A 21,476-nucleotide genomic window follows, 5' to 3' on the forward strand; every position below is an offset into this window, starting at 1 on the left:
CGCCTGGGTGGCTCAGTCAGTTGAGCGTCCGGCTTCAGCTCAGGTCATGATCCCACGGTCCGTGGGTTCGAGCCCTGCATCGGGCTCTGTGCTGACAACTCAAGAGCCTGGAGCCTGTTTCAGATTCTGTGTCTCCCTCTCTCTCTGCCCCTCCCCAACTCATGCTCTGTCTCTGTCCCTCTCAAAAATAAATAAACTTTAAAAAAAAATTAAAAAAAAATTTCTATTTCTATGCCTGTAGATATATACTTTGTAATGTTGCAGTACTTTTCAAAACTGTAGATGGTAAACTCTGAAGAATTCTGATTACTCCTGGATGTGCTTTATTGCAATGTCCACTGAGGGCGCTTTGTGATAATTCACTGTCTTGGGTCTTGGGTCTTGGGTCAGAGTTAAATATTTGTGCAGACTCTACAGGGACAGGTTCCGATGATGGATGGGCTAGCTGGCCTCGCACTGTGGGTCATGGCACTACCCAGGTCTTTGCTCTCTCCCATGGCTGTGGTTGCTGCTGCTCTTACAGCCACCAGTCTGGGCCCAGGTCCCGTGCTTGCTGCCTTGGGGCCTCCTGCTACCCTGGACTGCTCAGACACGTGGGCGTGTGCCTGACTGCCTAGCTAGTTGCTCACAGGCTGGGTTGCATGCCCTTAGGCCGGAGCCCACTGTGCACTCTGCAGCCTGGTGTCTTCACTGCTCGCTCACATGTTTCATTGTCCCATCAGACTTTACCTACAGAATACAGGCTCAAAGATAAAATTACCAAGAATTCAAGATGGCAACCGCAATACATTAAATCAAGCCTGGGGCCCATCTGGGAACAGGGCTCTGTGTGAGTGGGGTCTCATGCCCATGAAGCTGGCACACAGAGAATATAAATGTGGCTGACGTTTTGAATCGATCACTGTACCTATGAAGATCCCTTCATTTAAAGATGCTGCAGTTGATTTCTTACTTTTGGCAGGAATGGAGGTAGGAAAATTAGTTTTTTTATGTTAGACAGGAGAACAGTGGGTACCAAAAACACGATTGCATCTGGCTTTGAGAGAAAATTCACAGTAATCAAAAACTTCCTAACAGATAAAGATGGAAAGGATGATTTCACAGTCCTTAGCAGTTGGTTCCACACTGGATACTCATGTCTCCAGGCCCCCTGCTGTGCCAGGCAGTAACTTTTGGTTACTGGTTGGGGAGTTGGGCTTGGACCTTTACCGGCTGGTGGGGAAGTACTGCCTGTAATAGAAGAGAAACTGCAGAGATTCCGTCCCTTAGTGAAGCTACTGAGACCTTAAAGGACTGAGGTATTAAATTTCCCAGAAGGGCTTTTGATTCGAATTATTAGATTGAACCAGCCATATAAAGTTGATACAGGTTTGTTCTTTGACCTATAAAAATGGCAGTTTCATATGTTCCAATATAATACATACATTCAAATTAAATTCAAAGCTGACAAAAACAAACTAAGCAGTGGTGATATTAATTATAGATGATTGAGGTGCACTTACATAATCATAGTTTTTGCTTTATTCATGGTTTTGAAGTAAAAATAATGTATGTAAGTGCTTATTCATAAGTGTCAACAAAATTCTACTTGATTTTTTTGTAAGGAGAAGGTTAAGAGTGTAGCAGTGGGTTTTCCTTGACTTGAAGTCCTGTCAGCTGATGGGATTTCTCCCAGCTATTTGCTGGCCGTGCTCCAGCTGGCAGGATGCACCTGATGGCGTGAACAGCAGCAGACGGATCAGGCATGGGGCAGAGTCCCTGCTCCATTCCAGAGTCTAGGAAATGAGCCCAGACCAGAAGACAGAAACCCGGGGTTCTAGCGCCAGCATTGTCTCTAAGAAGCTTCCTGTTCCTGAAGCAGGTTGATGAATCACCCTGCCTCAGTTTCCACATTTGCAAAAAGATCTGTGTACCTTACAGGGTGATTTGAGGCTGAGAAGATACGGTGAAGTATTTGGGTACACACTCAAATGTTTTAAAACATTCTGAAATGTTCTTTCATTGTGGAATAATTTTAAAAATACAATTATAGTACTATATGATCTGATTTGCACAGTTGATCTAAGACTTCAGAATGAAGCTCTGTTGCATTAGAATCCAGGAATCCAGTGGAGAGAGGGGCATCTGGGTGGCTCAGTTGGTTAAGCATCTGATTCTTTTTTATTTTTATTTTTTTACATTTAAAAAAATATTTTTATTTATTTTTGAGAGAGAGAGAGAGAGTGAGCGAGCGAGCATGCGCGGGGAAGGGCAGAGAGAGGGAGACAGACACACAATCCAAAGCAGGCTCCAGGCTCTGAGCTGTCAGCACAGAGCCCAACGTGGGGCTCGAACTCTTGAAACTGTGAGATCATGACCTGAGCTGAAGTTGGACACTTAAACTGACTGAGCCACCCAGGAGCCCCAAGCATCTGATTCTTGATTTAGGCTCGGGTCATGACCTCAGGGTCATGAAATCAAGCCTGAGTAGGGCTCTGCACCGGGCATGGAGCCTGCTTAAGATTCTCTCTCTCCCTCTACTCTTCCCCACCTCTCCCCCCACCCAAAAATAGAATGCATTAGACAGACACAGTGAAGCAAGTAAGAGCTACGCAGGGCTATTGTAGCTGTGGAAGTTTTTCAGAAATTCAGTAGGTGGCACTCTGTGCTGTGTTAAGACAGAGTTGGCTATTGTTTATACGGTAGAGATGAAGACGATGCATAAAAACGCATAGGGTTAAGTGTTTATTACAATTTCATTATTAAGGACCATATTGGCCAAAGATAAATGGACTGAAATGGTCATTTTACTTTGGGAAAAGAAGAGAAGTAGGAGATGCCAGACAAAAAAAAGAAAAGGTTGCGAGAAAGTGTTGATAAATATAATCTCAGAACTTCCTATATAAAATAGAAATAAACTGGTGCAAAAAACAAAGTTATAGTACAGGTACTTTGGAAAAGGAGAATATTTACCGTATGGAATTTCCTTGTATGAAATTAAAATTCTAAGATAGGCTCAGGGTCTTTTTTTTTTTTTTTTTTTTTTTTTTTTTTTAATGAGCAGATGATTAGGATCTAGGGATTTTTCAGAGAAAACAGTTGATGATTTATTATAATGCACAGCATTTACAACAGTACCTGGAGATCATGCCTTGCCAGTGGCATGTCTGTTAGCGCCTGTTACTGGCTTATCAACCACATCTACATCTCTGGGATCTTGCTTGAAGTTGACAGAAACAGTAGCATATCTTTCCTGAGGTTAGAACAAGATGTCTGTCCCCTTTCCTTTAAAAGTAAAACGGCTTTCCTGACCAAAACACTTTTTATGCATGCATGTTTTCAGAGGTATGGATATGTTCAAAATCACAGGAACATTATAGGCTATGAGTGGAGCACTAAACAAGTTTAAGATCAAGAGTATGGAGGCCAGCTGCCTTGAATCCTGCCAAGCATAAGTAATTGCCTTATTGTAATTTGTGGTAAAGAAAATAGAGGAAGCAGTCCTCTCCCATATTCTGCAGATATACAAGACTAAATGGTGAAGTCAGTGAGAAAGAGAAAGCTGATTGCATACTTACGGTGTGCCAGGCAAGGTGCTTTCATTTGCAATATATTATGTCCTTTCCTTTTGGTATCTTTGTAGAAAAAAAATTATTTTCGCTTTTGCTGTTAGTAACTATGTGCTAGTTATGCTGTTTTTTTCAGAATAGCTAAATAAGAGGGTTAGGCCATATTTGTGAGTCTTCCCCCTTAAGACAAATTGAGTATATATTCATAATTTATTGGCTTCATGATTCTCTTATCATAGAAGCGGAGTCTCTCAAAAGAACCTTAAGTTTTTTTAAGAATTTACAAAGAAGAGAGAGAAGTCTTTCTGCTTGGGGGATTTCCCAGAGAGCTTAATCAATTGCGTGGCTTAATCTGAGCATTTACTGGAGTAACTTCATGTAATGGATTTAATAGCCTTGGGAAAGTCAGCCTCAACTACCAGTAGTTCCAAACATGATGCATTGGTTAAACAGAATACCACAGGATCATTTCCCTTCTAATGTTCTTATCTTTTGCTATCTATCAACCAAAACAAAGGGCCTCTGTTTTGAGTGACCAGATGTGTCTCACCCCTTCCTAAATACCACCAATCTGATGTAAAATTATCCGAGGGAAAAAGACTAAGAGTCTAACAAGAGGATATTTAAGGTTACTTTTAATTTTTATTTGAGTTTCTTTTTGTGTTAAATACGCTGTGGTAAGTTGAGGTTTTCATTTTTCATGACAGAATTAGAGAAAAGAATGAATTCCAAGTAGATGAAACTCTTGGTTCAGACTCCTGAGTGTTCACATTAGCTTTCTGAATGGCATCCCCTGGCACTGCAGTTTATCTTCAGTGTGATTCTTTGATGTATGGCAACTTTTCAAACTTACTGTTCCTGCAGGTCAACTGATGAAACATTCAGCCTGGCTGAAGAAACCTGTAGTTCTAATCCGGCCATAGTTCGGAGGAAGAAAATTGCCATAAGCATCATCTTTTCTCTGTGTGAGAAAGAAGAAGCACAAAGGAATTTCCAGGACTTCTTTTTTTCTCATTTCCCCCTTTTTGAGTCTCACATGAACAGGCTGAAGAGTGCAATTGAAAAGGTAATAAGAATGTAATCTAGGGGCACCTGGCTGTCTCAGTCAATAGAGCATGCAACTCTTGATCTCAGCATTGTGAGTTCAAGCCCCATGTTGAATGTAGAAATTACTTAAAAATAATATCTTTAAAAAAAAAGACTGTAATCTTGTGTCAAATAGAGAAGTGATTATAGGGCCTTAAGATGGTCGAATCTCATGGTTTATGATCAGATCCCTTTTTTAGAGAACTTAAATCACCTGCAACAGTAATAGATCCTTTAATACATTGATATTAGATATCAGACATTAGATTGTTTTAGGAAAGGAAATGACTGCTTTCTGATGACTTAAGTCATTACTACAGTGAGTGTTTTCATTTTGCTAGTATTTTATTAATAAATGCCCAGTGGTAAACAGTTATAAAGGAATTTCTTCTCAGAAAGTAAATTTTTTTCTCTCTTCAATGAAGGCCATGATCTCCTGCAGGAAGATAGCAGAATCAAGTCTCCGTGTCCAGTTTTATGTCAGCCGTCTGATGGAAGCTCTGGGAGAATTCAGGTACGTTGACAAAGTCTGGCAAATCCAACAGGATAAATTTATAAGTGGCAGTAGCGGTGGCAGCCATGGATCTGGGGATACATGGAGACATTACTTGGAAGAATTTAGGGGCTGGCAATTACTGGTCACTTTAGCAGCTCCTTCCTTCAAGATGGAAAACCAGATCAAATAGAGCGGAATGTTTAAGTCACACAGCACCACATAATCCACACTGCTGCCTGACAGTCTTTGATTGCTTTTAATGAGGTGAATGGAGAAAACTAATATTTATGTGTCTCTTATAAGCCTGTTCATTATTTCATGTCATCCTCACAAAAGCCCTACGAGTAAACACTATTAACTGACCCCACTTTACAGTTGTGAAGGCTTGAGTTCAGGGACACTCATCCAGAGCATAGCTGGAGAGGAGCTCCTGGGTGGCTCAGTCGGTGAAGTGTCTGACTCTTGATCTCGGAGTCGTGAGTGTAAGCCCCATGTTGCGCTCCACACTGGGAATGGAGCCCCCTTAAAAAAAAAATTCAACAAGAAACAAAAAGAGCACAGCATAGCTGGAGAGCGTATATGTGTCAGGCAAATATACCTTCCAGCTTACCAGGACAGTCCTTGTTTATACCCAGTGCCCTCTCATAAGTATCCTGGTCTGAACACTAAATTAGTGTGTCTTCATTGTCAGTTTTTAATTCATGATCTTTGTACTCTGGAGACTGGTTTTCTGTAGTCTTTTTGCTCCTGATATCTGGGTAGGAAGGTGTAGTGTAGAGGGTAGGACTCTCCTTCACCATGCTAACCTGGGGTTCTTGCACTATTTCTTTGAGCCAGTTTCTCAATGGGGAGTGGAATCCTATTCCAAAGCCGTCATGAACTAATAAGTCAAATTGTTATTCTGAAGCTGAAAGATAAAATAATTTTTACAGGGGTGCCTGGGAGGCTCAGTTGGTTAAGCGTCCAACTCTTGATTTCATCTCAGGTCATGATCTCACGGTTCATGAGATTGAGCCCTGCCTTGGGCTCCACGCTGACACCCACACCCACACCAGTGTGACAGTGTGGAGACTGCTTGGAATTCTTCCTCTTCCTCTCTCTCTCTCTCTCTCTCTCTCTCTCCCTCTCTCTCTCTCTCTCTCTCTCTCCCTCTCTCTCCCTCTCTCTCCCTCTCTCTCTCTCTCCCTCTCTCCCTCCCTCCCTCCCTCCCTCCCTCCCTCCTTCTCTCTCTCCCTCTCTCTCTCCCCAACTCGTGTTCTCTTTCTCTCTCAAAATAAATAAATGAACATGAAAAAAAATTCTTTACAGTTTTTAGAATTTCAGAACATTGGTTTTGTTTTTGTTTTTGTTTTTTTTAGTTTATTTTGAGAGAGAGAGAGAGAGAGCACACACACTTGGGGAAGGGAGAGAGAGAGAGAGAGAGAGAGAGAGAGAGAGAATCCCAAGCAGGTTTCACACCATCAGCACAGAGCCCCATGCAGGGCTCAAACCCATGAATCTCGAGATTGTAACCTGAGCCGAAGTCAGATGCTTAACAGACTGAGCCACCCAGGCATCCCTAGAACATTTTTTTTGATGATTAAGGTATATGCTGGTGAATTCTATATGGCTACTTGAAACAATATCTCCAGTGGTCTTTGAACCTTGTGTTATGTATAAAGTACTCAGATAGCACATTTGTCATTATCTGGTAATTGTCAAGACCTAAGTCATATATTTGAGAAATAGTGTGGAGTTGTGCTAGTTTGATTAAAGTATTAATTTTTCAGAGGTCAAGAATCTGAAAGTACAGAACCAGAAAGCCTCACTTATTCAAAGACACGTCTTATTCTTACTTCAACAACCTACCCTTCCAGAAATGGTGACAAAATATAGTGTTACCAATGGGAGACCTAGTTTTAGTAAATAATTCCCAGTTCTATGTGACTGTAATCTGTCATTGCTACCTAACTCAGCAGATGTGTTTTGGCCAAGGTGACATTCTCTTGTATCTCCGTTCATTTAGGCACATAGCTAGAAAATCAGAATATGTCTTATCATCTTTATTTGGAGTGAATATGTCCTCCAGTGGGGGTCCTAAGCTAAGTTTGTGTGCTCTTTGGAAAAACATTCATGAGTCATGAAGCTTAGAGTAAGGCCTTGGCACCAGGTGTTGGGAAACCTGAAGTCTCATCCTGACCTTGTCATTCAGTGTCTTATTATAAGTAACTTAATTTCTCTAGGCCTCAGTTTCTATATCTGTAAAGTGATAGAGCTACATTAGTCAGTTTTGCTAATAGCTTATAGTTCTAAGAATTTGATTCTGTTAGTCCATATAGAAACTCAGTATATACCATGAAGAAGAGCCATTTATGTAGTTTTTTCATCTGAAATCAATAGGGTGCTTTGGCTTAGAGAACTAAGCACTAACTAGCACTTGGGAGAGCTGAGTTGCCTTTGGCCACATTTTTAAATAGCATGTACTTTCTTTCTTCCTTTATTTCTTTACTGTAAAAACAAATGCAAATTTTGATAATAGGCATTGTGAAAACAAATCATTTAAAAAATGGATATTTTATATCAAGGGTTAGTATGCCTTTTCCGTAAAGAGTCTCTGTCATAGCTCCTTAACTTTGCCATTCTGCAAAAAGCAGCAATATAGATAATGTATAAATGAATGAGCTTGGCAGTGTTCCAATAAAATGTTATTTACAAAAAAGGTGGCAGGTTTGGCCTCTGGATCATAGTTTGCTGATCTCTGTTTTATATACTGTTTGAATCCCTTAAAGGCTACTTAGATCCAGATTATTGTTTTCTTCTTTATTCCTTTATACAGAGATTATCTAAAATAATATTTGTGACAGTTTTATGTCTCCCTTCTCTTTTCTATAGAGGAACTATCTGGAACTTATATTCCGTTCCAAGGATAGCTGAACCCGTATGGCTTACCATGATGTCCAGCACCTTGGAAAAAACCCAGCTCTGCCAGCGCTTTCTCAAGGAGTTTACACTTCTGATAGAACAGATCAACAAAAATCAGTAAGCTTCAAAACTCTGAAGCCTTTTTTGCAACTTCCATGGCCAGTGTCTGTGGTGTATGTGACATGCCTCTTCCTGCATTGACTCATCTGGTTGTATTTTCTTCCATTTCTCCAAGGTTTTTTGCTGCCTTACTGACTGCAGTGTTAACCTACCACCTGGCCTGGGTACCGACTGTCATGCCTGTTGATCACCCTCCCATTAAAGCCTTCTCAGAGAAACGCACCTCTCAGTCAGTGAACACGCTGGCCAAAACACATCCATATAATCCTCTCTGGGCACAGCTGGGTTAGTACCTAATTTGACTATTCAGAGACTCTATGGGATGGAATGGAGAAAATGCTAGAATTTTTTGTTGATGTTGGCTCTCCATCCCGGAGATTCAGGAGTTGTCACTGGACAGGCAGATGATAGGAGACTGGCCCACAGGGTCTAGTTGTAGGACAACCCCTTCCTCTCCTTCCCTGCCGCTGGCAGCTTTGTTGTGCTCTTCTGAATCGGAACAGGTAAATCGTTCTCCCATACCACAGTGGCAGTTCACTCTAGAGCAGGGTTTCTTAACCTCAACATTATTGATATTTGGACCAGATAATTCTTTGTGGGGTGGGGCTTGGGAGGGCTGTCTTGTGCATTTGGGGTGTTAGCATCAGTGGCCTTTGCTCACTAGCTACCAGTGAAAAACCCCCTTCAGAGTTGTGACAATCAAAAATGTCTCCGAACATTGTTCCTGGGTGGCAAGACGCTCTCTGGCTGAGAACCACTGTCCTCAAGGATGGGCTTGGTTGGAGAAAAATAGGAGAAAAAGAAAGTAACATACTATAATTTTACTACCTTTACAACTTTAGCTTGAGTTAGGAACCTTGTCTTTCTCTATACCACTTCCTTGCAGTTAGATGGTGGCATTTATTTCCTCAAAGCTTTGCACGTAGGCATGGTGCAGAAATCTAATGCTTTGGCATAGTTGGTTATAAAGTTTGGGACTTGTGAGTTCAAAGTGGCATATTTGGGTTCATGTGGACAAGAGGTCTACTCTTGGACCTCTCACTCATCAATCATGTAGAGTAACACAGTTAAACTTGCTGCCCACGCTGATCCAGATCCTATGCTAGATGCCAGGGATATGGGGTTAACACACACTGCTTAGCTTGGGGAAGCTAGCTGCCTAATGGAGGTGGCAGATTTGTATTCAGATGATCTCAAAACATCCTGATTACTCCTTTGATAGGAGAAGTCTGCAAGACAGAGACAGTATAGTGTGAAGGTTAAGGGTATAGGTGCCACAGCCAGACTACCTAGATCAAATCCAGTCTCCATGGGCAAGTGCCTTAACCTCTCTGTGTCTCAGTTTCTTTATCTGTAAAATGGGATGATAATAGTTAATGGTTGCTGTGGGATTTACTTCTATATAAAGCGCTTTTGTTATTTATGCTGCTGATGAAAATATTAATGTTAGAGAGGCACTGGGAGACAAAGTGAGGGGATGGAGGGGATTTTCAAGGAAGGCTTGCTTAAGGAAATGTTAAAATGGCATTTTCCAGAAGTACGGACTAGGGAAGCGCACTCTAATCTTAGAAAATGGCATGTTATAATAACAATAATGAAAACTTGACACTGTGAACCAAGCATTGTTTTAAGTGCTTTTTGTATGAATTAATTAGATTCTCATTCCAAACCTATTATTATTTGTCCTCACATTATAGATAATAAAGATGTCTTGCCCTTGTGACCCGGATTTAAGAAAGAGAATACATGTCTCACAGTTAGGGGGATAATAGGTACATGTTAAATGAATTAATTAAAGAATTTATGGATGTTAAAAATGGACTTAATACAACCAATCAGTACCGAGCTCAGAAGAACTCAGAGTATGCCTCACTCTGGATTATACAGTTCTGGGGAGGACAGAGCATTATTGTTGTTGTTATGGAACAATAGTCTTGAAAAAATGCAGTATTGTTAAGTGGCAAAGGGAAGGGGGCTAGATAATAAGGAAACATGGTGTTTCATGCTGCCGGGTCACCCATTTAAAAACAATGCTAATTAAACATTGTGCATTTAATTAGATGAATGTATTTATAATTAGACACGCTTCCCATTTGAAATTTAAATAATTGAGAGCCTGTGTTTGGCATTACAAGGCAACGTCCCTTCCTATGAGCTCATAGTCGTGTAGTAGGTCATGTATTATTGAAAGTGTCCAATCCTCCCCTCCCCCAGACCATCCAGCAGGGGTCTGGTGGTTGACAGAGCAGAGTCTTGTGATAGCTTTGTAAAGCCAAGTGTAAATGCTGGTTGAGTTTCCATCATTACAAAAAAATCAAGCAGCTTCAGTGGGGGAGCCACTTCCAATTATTATTATTTTTATTAAATATTTACCAAGTCCCAGTAAATAGGAAAATACAAATTTCTGGGAATATACAATGGTGCGGAGGTAATTTTATTCCAGGTTCCTAAGTTGTAGAAAAGACTCTATTTTGAATTATTTCAAAGGCTTATCTGAACGCTTGCCAGAGCAGGTGCCACTGCTGTGCCCACCTCTGCCTGGCTCCTTGGCATTCTCAGGAAAGTGGGGAGAGAAGCTGAAAGCAACCAGCCCTTGGGGTCTATCACACCCTCACTGGCCTGCTCTCCAGGAGCTCAGCCATCCTCACCCTGCCTAACATGAGCACTCTACACAAGGACTTTCCAAAGCTGGATCACCAGCCATTAGTGGCTTGTGGAAGCAATTTTGTGGGTCAGAAAAGCATTTAAAAGGGTCAGTACAATAGAAAATATCAGAGTGACACAGGTACTGTTTTGTAAAATGTTTCAGGGGATGAGTGAGGTTACAGTATAAAATGTATTTCTGTCGTGGGATGGGTACGCATAGTTTGAAAGGCAATTTCTTTCACCACTGAAATTATAATGAAAATAACTTTAAAAAATGATACGGAGAAAATTCCCACCTGCTCAGAAATTAAACAACCCATTTTAAATAACCCAAAAGGCAGATAATACTTCACAAGGGAAATTAGAAAATATTTTAAATTAAATAATAATAAAGATAGAATAAATTACAATGTGTGGGCCTCGGGAAACACTGTAGAGGGGAACTTTGTAGCATACACATTTATTAGAATGTAATCTAGGAGAAAGTGGCCCTTTAAGATCCTTGGCTTCTCTCCTCGTCTCTTTTTAAAAACATTTTAAAAACATTTTCTTTCAGTTCCTCCCTCTGTTTTGGTTTCTCCCTCCATCTTCCCCCCACCTTTCCCACCCTTTCTCTGTCCTCCCCTTATAGCGCTCCTACATTCTCAGTTTCTCAGCTTTCCGGTTTCTATCTATTCTATCTATTCTATCTATTCTATCTATTCACTGTCCCCTTGATAGTTTTTCATGTCACCCTTACTGCTTTCCTCACCTCTTTTTGCTTCTCTCAGATTCTCTGCTGTTTGTACCTCTTCACCTCCAACCTCCTTTCTTTCTCCTTTCCTCTCACCTTTCGCTCTGTCTTCCTCTCTTCCTTTTGGACTCCCCTCTTTATGTTCTCTGAGCCAGCTTTCCCTTCCTCTGCCTGCTCTTATCACTCCTTGCTCCATGCTGGTTGTCTCCTTCCCTTTGGGTCTCTCCTCTCCCTGCACCCGGCTCCCTTCCTGCTTTATGCACTCTCTGCCTTTCGTCTGTCTCCTTTACCTTCTCTCGTTTTCTTGCTTTTTTTAAGTTTAAATTTTATATATTTTTTCTTTTGAATATATTTTTTAATGTTTCTTTTTAAGAGCGAGAGAGCGTGTACAAGTGGGGGAGGGGCAAAGAGAGGGGGAGACACAGAATCTGAAGCAGGCTCCAGGCTCTGAGCTGTCAGCACAGAGCCTGACACGGGGCTCAAACCCACAGACCGCGAGATCATGACCCGAGCCGAAGTCGGAAGCTTAACTGAGCCACCCAGGCGCCCCTTTTTAGTATTTATTGATTTTGAGAGAGAGAGGGAAAGGCAGAGAGAGAGAATTCCAAGCTCCATGCTGTCAGTGCACAGCCCGAAAAGGGGCTTGAACACACAAACCGTGAGATCATGACCTGAGCCGAAATGAAGAGTCGGACGCTCAAGTGACTGAGCCACCCAGGCATCCTTAAATTTGTATTTTAAATTGTGGTTTAAAAAAAGCCCAGAACATAGCATTTACCATCTCAACCATTTCTAAGTGTACAGTTCAGTAATGTTAAGTCTATTCACATTGTTGTGCAACTTCATTTTATAAAATACTACTCATGAAAACAAAGGAATATACTCTAAAATTAGTGGCTTTGTCAGTCCAGGGCTCAAAAAATTGTCTTCCAGTTGAAGATCCAGTAAATCTGTAATATTACAGGTCTCTTATTTTCATGATGCATTATTTTATGAAGACTGACCCTAAAATAAAGGCACTGTTTCCACACACAATTGCTGTCATTACTTTATACAGCTTAAATTATTGTAGATTGTATTTTTTTAGATTTTTCAGAAATGTTTATTTATTTTGAGAGAAAGCGAGAGAGAGTGAGTCGGGGAGGAGCAGGAGAGAGAGACTCTCAGGCAGGCTCTGCTGTCAGTGCAGAGCCTGACTCAGGGTTCAAACCCACAAACCGTGAGATCATGACCTGAGCCAAAATCAAGAGTCAGACGCTTAACTGACTGAGCCATCCAGGCACCCAATAAATTGTATTTTTATTTTATTTTTATTTTTTATTTTTTGTTTTTTTCATGAATACAATTTATTGTCAAATTGGCTTACATACAATACCCAGTGTTCATCCCAAGTGCTCTCCTCAGTGCCCATCACCCATTTTCCCCTCTCTCCCACCCTCCCATCCACCCTCAGTTTATTCTCTGTATTTAAGAGTCTCTTGTGGTTTGCCTCCCTCTCTCTCTGTTTGTAACTTTTTTTTTTCCTTTTCCCTTCTCCCATGGTCTTCTGTTAAGTTTCTCAAGATCCATATATGAGTGAAAACATATGATATGTTTTCTCTGACTGACTTATTTCACTTAGCATAACACTCTCCAGTTCCATCCACGTTGCTACAAATGGCCAGATTTCATTCTTTCTCATTGCCAAGTAGTAGTCCATTGTATATATAAACCACATCTTCTTTATCCATTCATCAGTTGATGGATATTGAGGCTCTTTCTATAATTTGGCTATTGTTGAAAGCGCTGCTGTGAACAATGGGGTAAACGTGCCCCTATGCATCAGCACTCCTGTATCCCTTGGGAAAATTCCTAGCAGTGCTGTTGCTGGCTCATAGGGTAGATTTATTTTTAATCTTTTGAGGAACCTCCACACTATTTTCCAGAATGGCTGCACCAGTGTGCATTCCCACCAACAGTGCAAGAGGGTTCCCATTTCTCCACATCCTCGCCAGCATCTGTAGTTTCCTGAGTTGTTCATTTTAGCACTCTGACCAGTGTGAGGTGGTATCTCAGTGTGGCTTTGATTTGTATTTCCCTGATGATGAGTGACATTGAGCATCTTTTTATGTGTCTGTTGGCCATCTGGATGTCTTCTTTGGGAAAGTGTCTATTCATCTTTCTGCCCATTTCTTCGCTGGATTATTTGTTTTTCAGGTGTTGAGTGTGGTAAGTTCTTTGTAGATTTTGGATACTAGCCCTTTATCCGATAGGTCATTTGCAGATATCTTTTCCCATTCTGTTGGGTTGATTGTTGTTTTTGTTGATTGTTTCCTTTGCAGTGCAGAAGCTTTTTATCTTGATGAGGTCCCAGTAGTTCATTTTTGCTTTTATTTCCCTTGCCTTTGGAGATGTGTCGAGTAAGAAATTGCTGCGGCTGAGGTCAGAGAGGTTGTTGCCTGCTTTCTCCTCTAGGGTTTTGATGGTTTCCTGTCTCACATTTAGGTCTTTTATCCATTTTGAGTTTATTTTTGTGTATGGTGTAAGAAATGGTCTAGTTTCATTTTTCTGCATGTTGCTGTCCAGTTCTCCCAGCCCCATTTGCTAAAGAGACTATCTTTTTTCCATTGGATACTCTTTCCTGCTTTGTCGAAGATTAGTTGGCCATACATTTGTGGGTCCAATTCCGGGTTGTCTATTCTATTCCATTGATCTGAGTGTCCGTTTTTGTGCCAGTACCATACTGTCTTGATGATTACAGCTTTGTAGTAGAGGCTGTGCAACCACAAAAGACCCCGAGTAGCCAAACTAATATTGAAGAAGAAAACCAAAGCGGGAAACATCACAAATTGTATTTTTAGTAGCTTTCCTTGCTTTTTTTCCCCATTTATTAGTTATTAAAATGTGCAATGCCAAATGTTCAATGCATTGCTAAAAAATATTGTCATTCTGAGTGGCCTTTCTTTCCTCTGTGTTTTTTTTTTTTGTACCAGATTTCAGATATGTAATGGTTATCCTCTTTATTAACATTGAGACTGATTTAACAAGAATATCCCTTGAATTCCTGAAATGACTGATCCCCCTGCAGCAATGAGAGGTCTAGAAAGTTTTCTCAAACAGAAATACTCGTCCTAGCATCAGACTACAGTCTTGAGTTATTCTTTTGAATTCCTGAATGATCTGTCAGTTACAAAAGCCTCAAAGATAAAGCTTGATTAGCCTGTAGTCTTTTTATAGAGAGGATTCTTTAAAGTCATTTGTGTCCTGCCCTTTAAATGTTTTCAGGAGCAGTAGCTTTACACTAGGGAATACTCTCCAGAGGGGGTATTTCCTGATGGTTCCCAGGGGCAAGTACTTCCTGATGGTTCCCATAACTTTTTCCTGTCTCAATCTGTTGGTATAATTAGTTTTATCTAGTATGTGCTCTAATAAAAATGCATTCCCTTCTCTCTCTAGATGCATTCCTCAGATGAGTTCTAACTTCCTGAGCTGTTATTTATAACTGTTACCATGTACCTCCTCTCCTTTATTTAGTATGTTTGCAAGTTTTGATTTATTCCATCATTCTGATTATTCTCTTAATGGTTTCTAACTCAGGGTTGGTTATACAGGGATATAAACAGGATAAATCCACGCGAATCACTTAGCACTGTGCCTGCACACTCAGTAAATGTTGGCTGTTTGTTGTAATTGTCAGTATTATTATTATCAAAGCATTTCAAACAGTAATCAGATTGTCAAATGGCAATACTTTCAATAGGCGTTTAACAAATACTTTTGATGGAAAGCTTATACTGCTGGGCTCATTGACATATTTGCTCTTATTAGCCCTTCTTCCACCTTTAAGCTAAATTTTTGTGGTTCATTACATAGTTTTTAATCAACTTGTCAGGATATAACTTATGGGACGTGTTTTCTTCCAGTAGGATTTTCAGGTGAAGTAATGGAAAATAAATTCAGATTCATTATTCATGACTAAGTGATTTCTTCTTGTTAATCACATTGGTTCTACTTGGTGTGTGTGTGTGTGTGTGTGTGTGTGTGTGTGTGTATTGAGGGAATTCTGAGCAGGCCATTTCATTAAGTATTTTGAATTGATTCACTACACTTCTGTTCAGAGATCCCTGAATTTGGATTTTACCCCAAGGTCTATTGTCCTGGGATTGTTCTGAAAAAAATCCCATCATTCTTGTTTCCAAGATACAGTATTTGATTTGTATAGTGAGCTGAGGGAGCCAGCTCTAGTGGGGGCTGGCCTGCCCAGCGAGCTGTGTGGGAAGTCCTAACAAGCACAGAGAAGGGCCATGTACACCAGCACTGTGTCCATGCACCAGGAGCGGTGGGCCGCAGCCTTACGCTTTCCCTTCCAGAGGCACAGCTAAAACATGGTCATTAGTAGGAATTACCTCTTTGCCCCAGTCACGTGTGTGAAGAAGCAATCCTAATTTGGGAGTGTAAGTCTTCTGTTTTTCTCTTGTAAAGGCTGACATATCCATGACATGCTTGCCCCCAAACAACTTGGTGTGTGTTTTGCTCTCCAGGTGATCTTTACGGAGCCATCGGCTCTCCAGTGAGGCTGACTCGCACGGTGGTGCTGGGGAAGCAGAAGGATCTGGTCCAACGCATACTTTATGTCCTGACCTACTTTCTCCGTTGCTCTGAGCTGCAAGAGAATCAGCTGACGTGGAGTGGGAGTCACAGTGAAGGAGACCAAGTGTTAAATGGGAGCAACATCACCACAGCCTTGGAGAGGGGAGAAGTAGAGGAGTCTGAGTATGTGGTTGTCACAGTGAGAAGTGAGCCTGCTCTGCTTCCCCCCATCCTGCCACCCTCGATGGCTGAGGGAAGGAGCCCCAGGCCTGAGGGGCTGGGTGTGTCCCCAGAGGGCACTGACATTAGAGACCTGTGTCCCAAACCTGACAAAGAAGGAAACAAAAGGGCGGAGCAGAGTTCTCAAGTCTGCGGTGTGGAATTCCAAGAGTCAGCATCGGGCAGCTCCTGGAAGTCTCAGGGTGCATTTTGTGGGGAGGAAGAAAGTGAAAAAGAGGCACCACGAGATGACTCTTCAAGACTCTCCAACTGTGAAGGGTTGGGGGCAGGAGTGAAGATCGGCCAGCGAACTGTCAGTGAAGAGTTGAAAGGGGAGATGCCCAAGAAACTCTCAGACCGGTCAGCAGCCTGGCCTTGCCCTGACAGACATTCCTGGGAGAAGCCTCCCTTAGAAAAGGTCACTTTCCAAATTGGAAGCTCCGTATCTCCAGAGTCTGACTTTGAAAGCCGCACACAAAAAATGGAGAAGCGGCTAATGGCCTGTAGACAGTATCCAGAGTTAGCCTGCCATCCCTCAGTGGAGTCTGGGATGGCCGCTGACCTGGCTCAGGACCAGCAGGCTTCTCGGTGCTCCTTTACACCTGGCTTCCAAAAGAACATCCCCTGTCCTCAGAACCCGTCTTCTGAGAGGGATGAAGGTGAACTTGAGAGGGGTTTTGCTGAGGACAGAGGCGTCAGAAGCGAGCTTGTGGCAGATGCCGCTGGGCAGCCTGGCCAGTGTGCTGACACGTTGGCACCTGATGGCGGTGCCGCAGGAGCCGGAACGAGGATTCTGGAGAAAACAAGAGGTTTGTATCTGAAGGCTGCGGAGGGACCTTTGATACAGCCTGTTCCAAGCAGGTGTGCACAGCAGGACTCTGGCTTCTCAGGCGCTGCAGATGTCCCCTGTGGGGATGCTGACAGGAAGGCCAACTTCAGGATGGAAGGAGACATTCCCAGGAATGAAAGCTCAGATAGCGCTCTTGGAGACAGTGACGAGGAGGCGTGTGCTTCAGCCTCGCTGAATCTAGAGCACAGCGATGACTGGACTGAAGGATCCTTGGAAGTGGAGCTGCCTCTGCCCAGGTAACACCGGCAGGCTGGGAAGCAGAAGGAACTGGGTTCAAATACTGGTTTTCTGACTTAACAGGCATGATCACGTTAGCTGCCGTTGGCCATGTTACACATGAGGGCTTTTTTCTCGGAGCGTTAGTGTTAATCACACCGCTGCACAGGGTTTCGAGCCTGCCCTTTCTCCAAGGGGGATGACAGTGGCTTGGTGCCTCTGAGCTCTCTGAGTGAGAAGGCACGCCGTTGCCTTTGCAGCTCTTGTGACAGTTTGGGAAGCTCGAGGATATGGTGGAGGTGAGCAGGTATTTTAATTTTCTGTCATCCGCACGGAAGTGGTATGGCTGGCAGCAGATGCCTTGCATCGGAGACGGTGGATTGCCCTCACCGTGTGGCTTCTCTCCTGCAGCTCAGAGCAGCATGACGGGGTTGGGAAACAACACCTCTTCCTTAACACTCCATCAGGTCGATTATTTGGGCTGTGATGACTGAAAGCAGTAATTAGAGATTTCTGCTGTTCTTCTGCCCTGGTGTGGGCGCCACCCTGTGCAGATGTGTCGCGTTCCTAAAGCCAGGTTTTTGGCAAGTGCCTCCCCGCCTCCCCCCCAGTAGACTTTCTCTTTCTTCACTCTCTTGACACAGACTGCCTGGTGGATGTTTGATATGAGGTATATCATGTCAATATGTGATAGAAAATACTGTTTCTTCTACCCTTCCATCAAAAAAGAAATTATTTTTCTCCTCCCACCCCCTTGCTCTTCCCATGTCAATGATCCACTTACTGGAGGATTGGTGGAACGGACCACCATGAATCTGTTTTTTGCACGTGTGTTATTGGGGGTTTTGTGCCAATGGTGATGCGAGAAGGGGGTACATTTTTAATTGTGTATTCTAATGGGCCAATATTGTTTTAGGTCTCAGAGCATTAGCAACACAAATGTAAGAAACTTTGGCCGCTCACTTCTGGCGGGTTATTGCCCCACGTACATGCCTGATCTGGTGCTTCACGGGACCAGCAGCGATGAGAAGCTGAAGCAGTGTCTGGTGGCCGATCTGGTCCACACAGTCCATGTAAGTAATCCCAGCTTGGAGCCTCTGGCTGCTGACAATATGTCCGCCAGGGTCTGGGCCAGCAGCAGGTGTCTAGACTGAAGGGGGTGCAGTGACAGGATTGTTTATAGAGATGCGGGTGAGATTACAGCAATCAACAAGGGTTGGTGAAGCACCCAGGGAGTAGCAGCAGCTGGGAGCTTTGGGCACACGTGGGCCTGAGGGATAAGTGGCGGGGGGGGCAGTGACACCAGAACGGTGGAGAGCTGGAGCTGGAAGAGCAGCCACCTGGCTGCACGAGCTCTGGGGAGGGTGAAGGATAACTCCCTGACACCCTTTCCCTTCAGCCTCTGAGCTCTTCTGTACCTCTCACTGGCTGAGCCCAGCTGGAAGCCAGAGAGCAAGGTCAAAACTGATGCAGATACAGTCCCGAGGTCCACAGAGGTCGGCCTCCTGGGGCCTGCACAAGACAGACAAGGGCAAAGAGTGGATCTGGAGGGCGGACGGGCCGGGCAAATAGAATAAACAGCACAGATGGTGACAATTATATGCCGTCACGGGGAGGACCGAAGAGATGTCACATATGGTTTGCTTTTTATCCGATCCTTACAAGTTCCTAAAAGTAATTTATTTTAACTGATTTGTCATTAAGTTCACTTTGATGGCTGCATGAGGATGACTGTATAAAGATTAACAAGTCTTACTGGAAAATTGCCTTGTGGCTGCCGTTAAGTGCTTTTCTGCTATCTGCAGCATGACAGGAACTGAGCAGTTAAGGAAACTGTGTCAATCTGATGGGCCTGGTTTTAATTGAGCTGCTATTGGGCAGATGTGCAAAAATAGATGTTTTGCACCGGAAACATAATGTATCTTGTGCGATAGGGAAAGTCCTCACTGCATTAAGAAAATTGGAATTTGGCTTGTTACCTACCTCCTCGACCAACAAGTAGTTTTTGAAAGGTGGAACAGAAGGCACCGCATGTTATCTTTGGCCTTGAGCATCTCCTCTGTGAAGACTAAACATACACAGGCTAAACAGGCTAAAGATATTTGTGTCAAATGGGAAGAAAAGCTCAGTAGTGAAACAGATGTCTTCATAACCCCCCTGAATGGGGTGGGAGGAGAGATGGGGAGGGGGTCATTGGAAGCTGGGGAGGCCAGCCCAGGGTACACATTTATACCCGAACATTCCTAACCCCACCCTGCTCTGTGGTCAGACACCACCCCGCACCAGGATATTCCAGGAATGAAGCTATGAGGTTACTTTTGTCTCCTGTAAAAAAAAATGTTGTAACATTTTGTTTTCAGAGTTGTAGTGAACACTGCATACTTGTTTATCATGTGAGTGATCCCTACGTCAGTGACATTAGGGTAAGAACAGTGCCCTATCTGTCTAGGTTGTCTCATACCACGGAAGCCTCCGTGATTTTAGACTCACGTACATTTTGTAGCTATTGGTAGCATGAAGGCAGGGAGGTAGAGGCCCTCTTCTCCTTTTCTGTCGGCTGCCTATGTGTTTATATCCATATATGCAAAACCTGTGGGGTTTTCCTCTCTGTTCTGCCATCAGTTTGATCTGTAAGAACATCGGTATTGCTTGCTGGACCCTTCTTGCATGAAGCCCAGTGTCCTGCTTCTGACAGAGGCGCCAAGAGAGCGAGTGTGATCTGGCTGAGTTGTCTTCAGTGCCATTGATCTTACGGGGGGGGGGGGGGGGGGGGAGGGGGAGGGCCAAATGCTCTGGACTGGCTCACTTACCACTATGGAAATATAATTGATTGATAACCATCCTTGAGCTTATCTGGAAAACCATTCATGACTTTTTTTTTTTTTTTTAACACTATTTTCCACAGGCTGACAAGTTCCAGTGTTTTGTATATTAGGTGTTAATGATGACCAGTGAGCTCTGTAATTCTGACATTTGAAAAAAAACAAATCCATGTTTTCTCTATTTGTACTCTCAAAGGTTTTTCATATATTATTTTATCTTCCTTTGAGAAGTAGTATTTTCACACTGTAGCTTTTCTCATTTTTTCAGACTATGCAATCACCCCGAGAGATCGAAAGTTATTAAGCATAATAACCTATATTGTGTCAAATTGTGGGTACATCCAAAGTGCAGCCATGCATGGGTGTTAATAGGAAATTGCAAAGGGTTCATAAAAATATCTTCGGAAGTTTAATGCATTCAGATTGCATCCAATTAGCATTAGTAGATTTCTAATTTCACTTGGCACATTCATCATAATGAATTTTGTTTTTGAAGTAGTGTTCCATTTAAACTGCCTCTCACATGGGGACTCTGGTCTGGGACAGTGTTTAAATAAAAATAGCCTTACTCTCAACTGCCATTTACAAATATTTGTTGAAAAATAAATTAGGGTTTTAACATTATATTGAATTTACTTGCTCTATAAGTCTAGTAATTATTTAAATTCTTGGGTATGTTGCCAGAGAAAGAAGCAAAGATCCAAGAGCAAATGTTCATGACCACAGTTAGAGCTGGAATGATAATTTGTTAAGGAATAAAAGATTGGGATAAATTGCTTTACTTAACTTGTGTTCAAAAACCTATTTTTTGGACGTTAATAATTTTTAGTGTTCATGCAAGACTTCATTGGGCTTTGATATTCATAATCGTTTTTAGCAAAGGATTTTTATTAACTGTTTGAAAGCAATTGATTTAAGTTATTGATCTATTTTCTAGACCTATGCATGAGTGGATTGTAAAATCTGTCTTATGTAAATGTGCACTTTTATAACTATGATAAACTAGTTTGTGGAATTTCTTCTCTCATCGAGGGATTGCATTCTAGAGCTTCCAATACTACGAATTTCTTTTTATGTTCTTCCTTATTCCAGTCTCAGTAAAGAAAGACATATTAACTTTATTTTATTTCCATTTTTACTATTGGCTTTTCCATATCAAGCTTGTGATGGTCTTTAAATATTTAAACACATGTTCTTGTTTAATCCATACACTACCTCTTTTCTGTCATTTGAACTATTTCTCCATCTCCTAGCATGTAGATTATACAGC

The 21,476-nt window shown here is 42.3% G+C and overlaps 1 protein-coding gene across 5 annotated transcripts in view; it reads left to right on the forward strand.

The window, feature by feature from the left end:
- Positions 1–21,476, forward strand: part of FNIP2 (folliculin interacting protein 2) — a 131,971-nt gene that overhangs the window by 89,180 nt on the left and 21,315 nt on the right. For all 5 annotated transcript variants that reach the window (XM_060653883.3, XM_060653886.3, XM_060653882.3 and 2 more), the window contains 6 exons: positions 4,413–4,614; positions 5,060–5,148; positions 8,002–8,148; positions 8,267–8,436; positions 16,051–17,404; positions 18,301–18,457. In XM_060653883.3, coding sequence (XP_060509866.3) covers positions 4,413–4,614; positions 5,060–5,148; positions 8,002–8,148; positions 8,267–8,436; positions 16,051–17,404; positions 18,301–18,457 — 2,119 coding nt within the window. The remainder of the gene's footprint in view (positions 1–4,412; positions 4,615–5,059; positions 5,149–8,001; positions 8,149–8,266; positions 8,437–16,050; positions 17,405–18,300; positions 18,458–21,476) is intronic.

This window comes from Panthera onca, chromosome B1, assembly GCF_046562875.1.
Source record: "Panthera onca isolate mPanOnc1 chromosome B1, mPanOnc1 haplotype 2, whole genome shotgun sequence".
Classification (NCBI taxonomy): Eukaryota; Metazoa; Chordata; class Mammalia; order Carnivora; family Felidae; genus Panthera; species Panthera onca.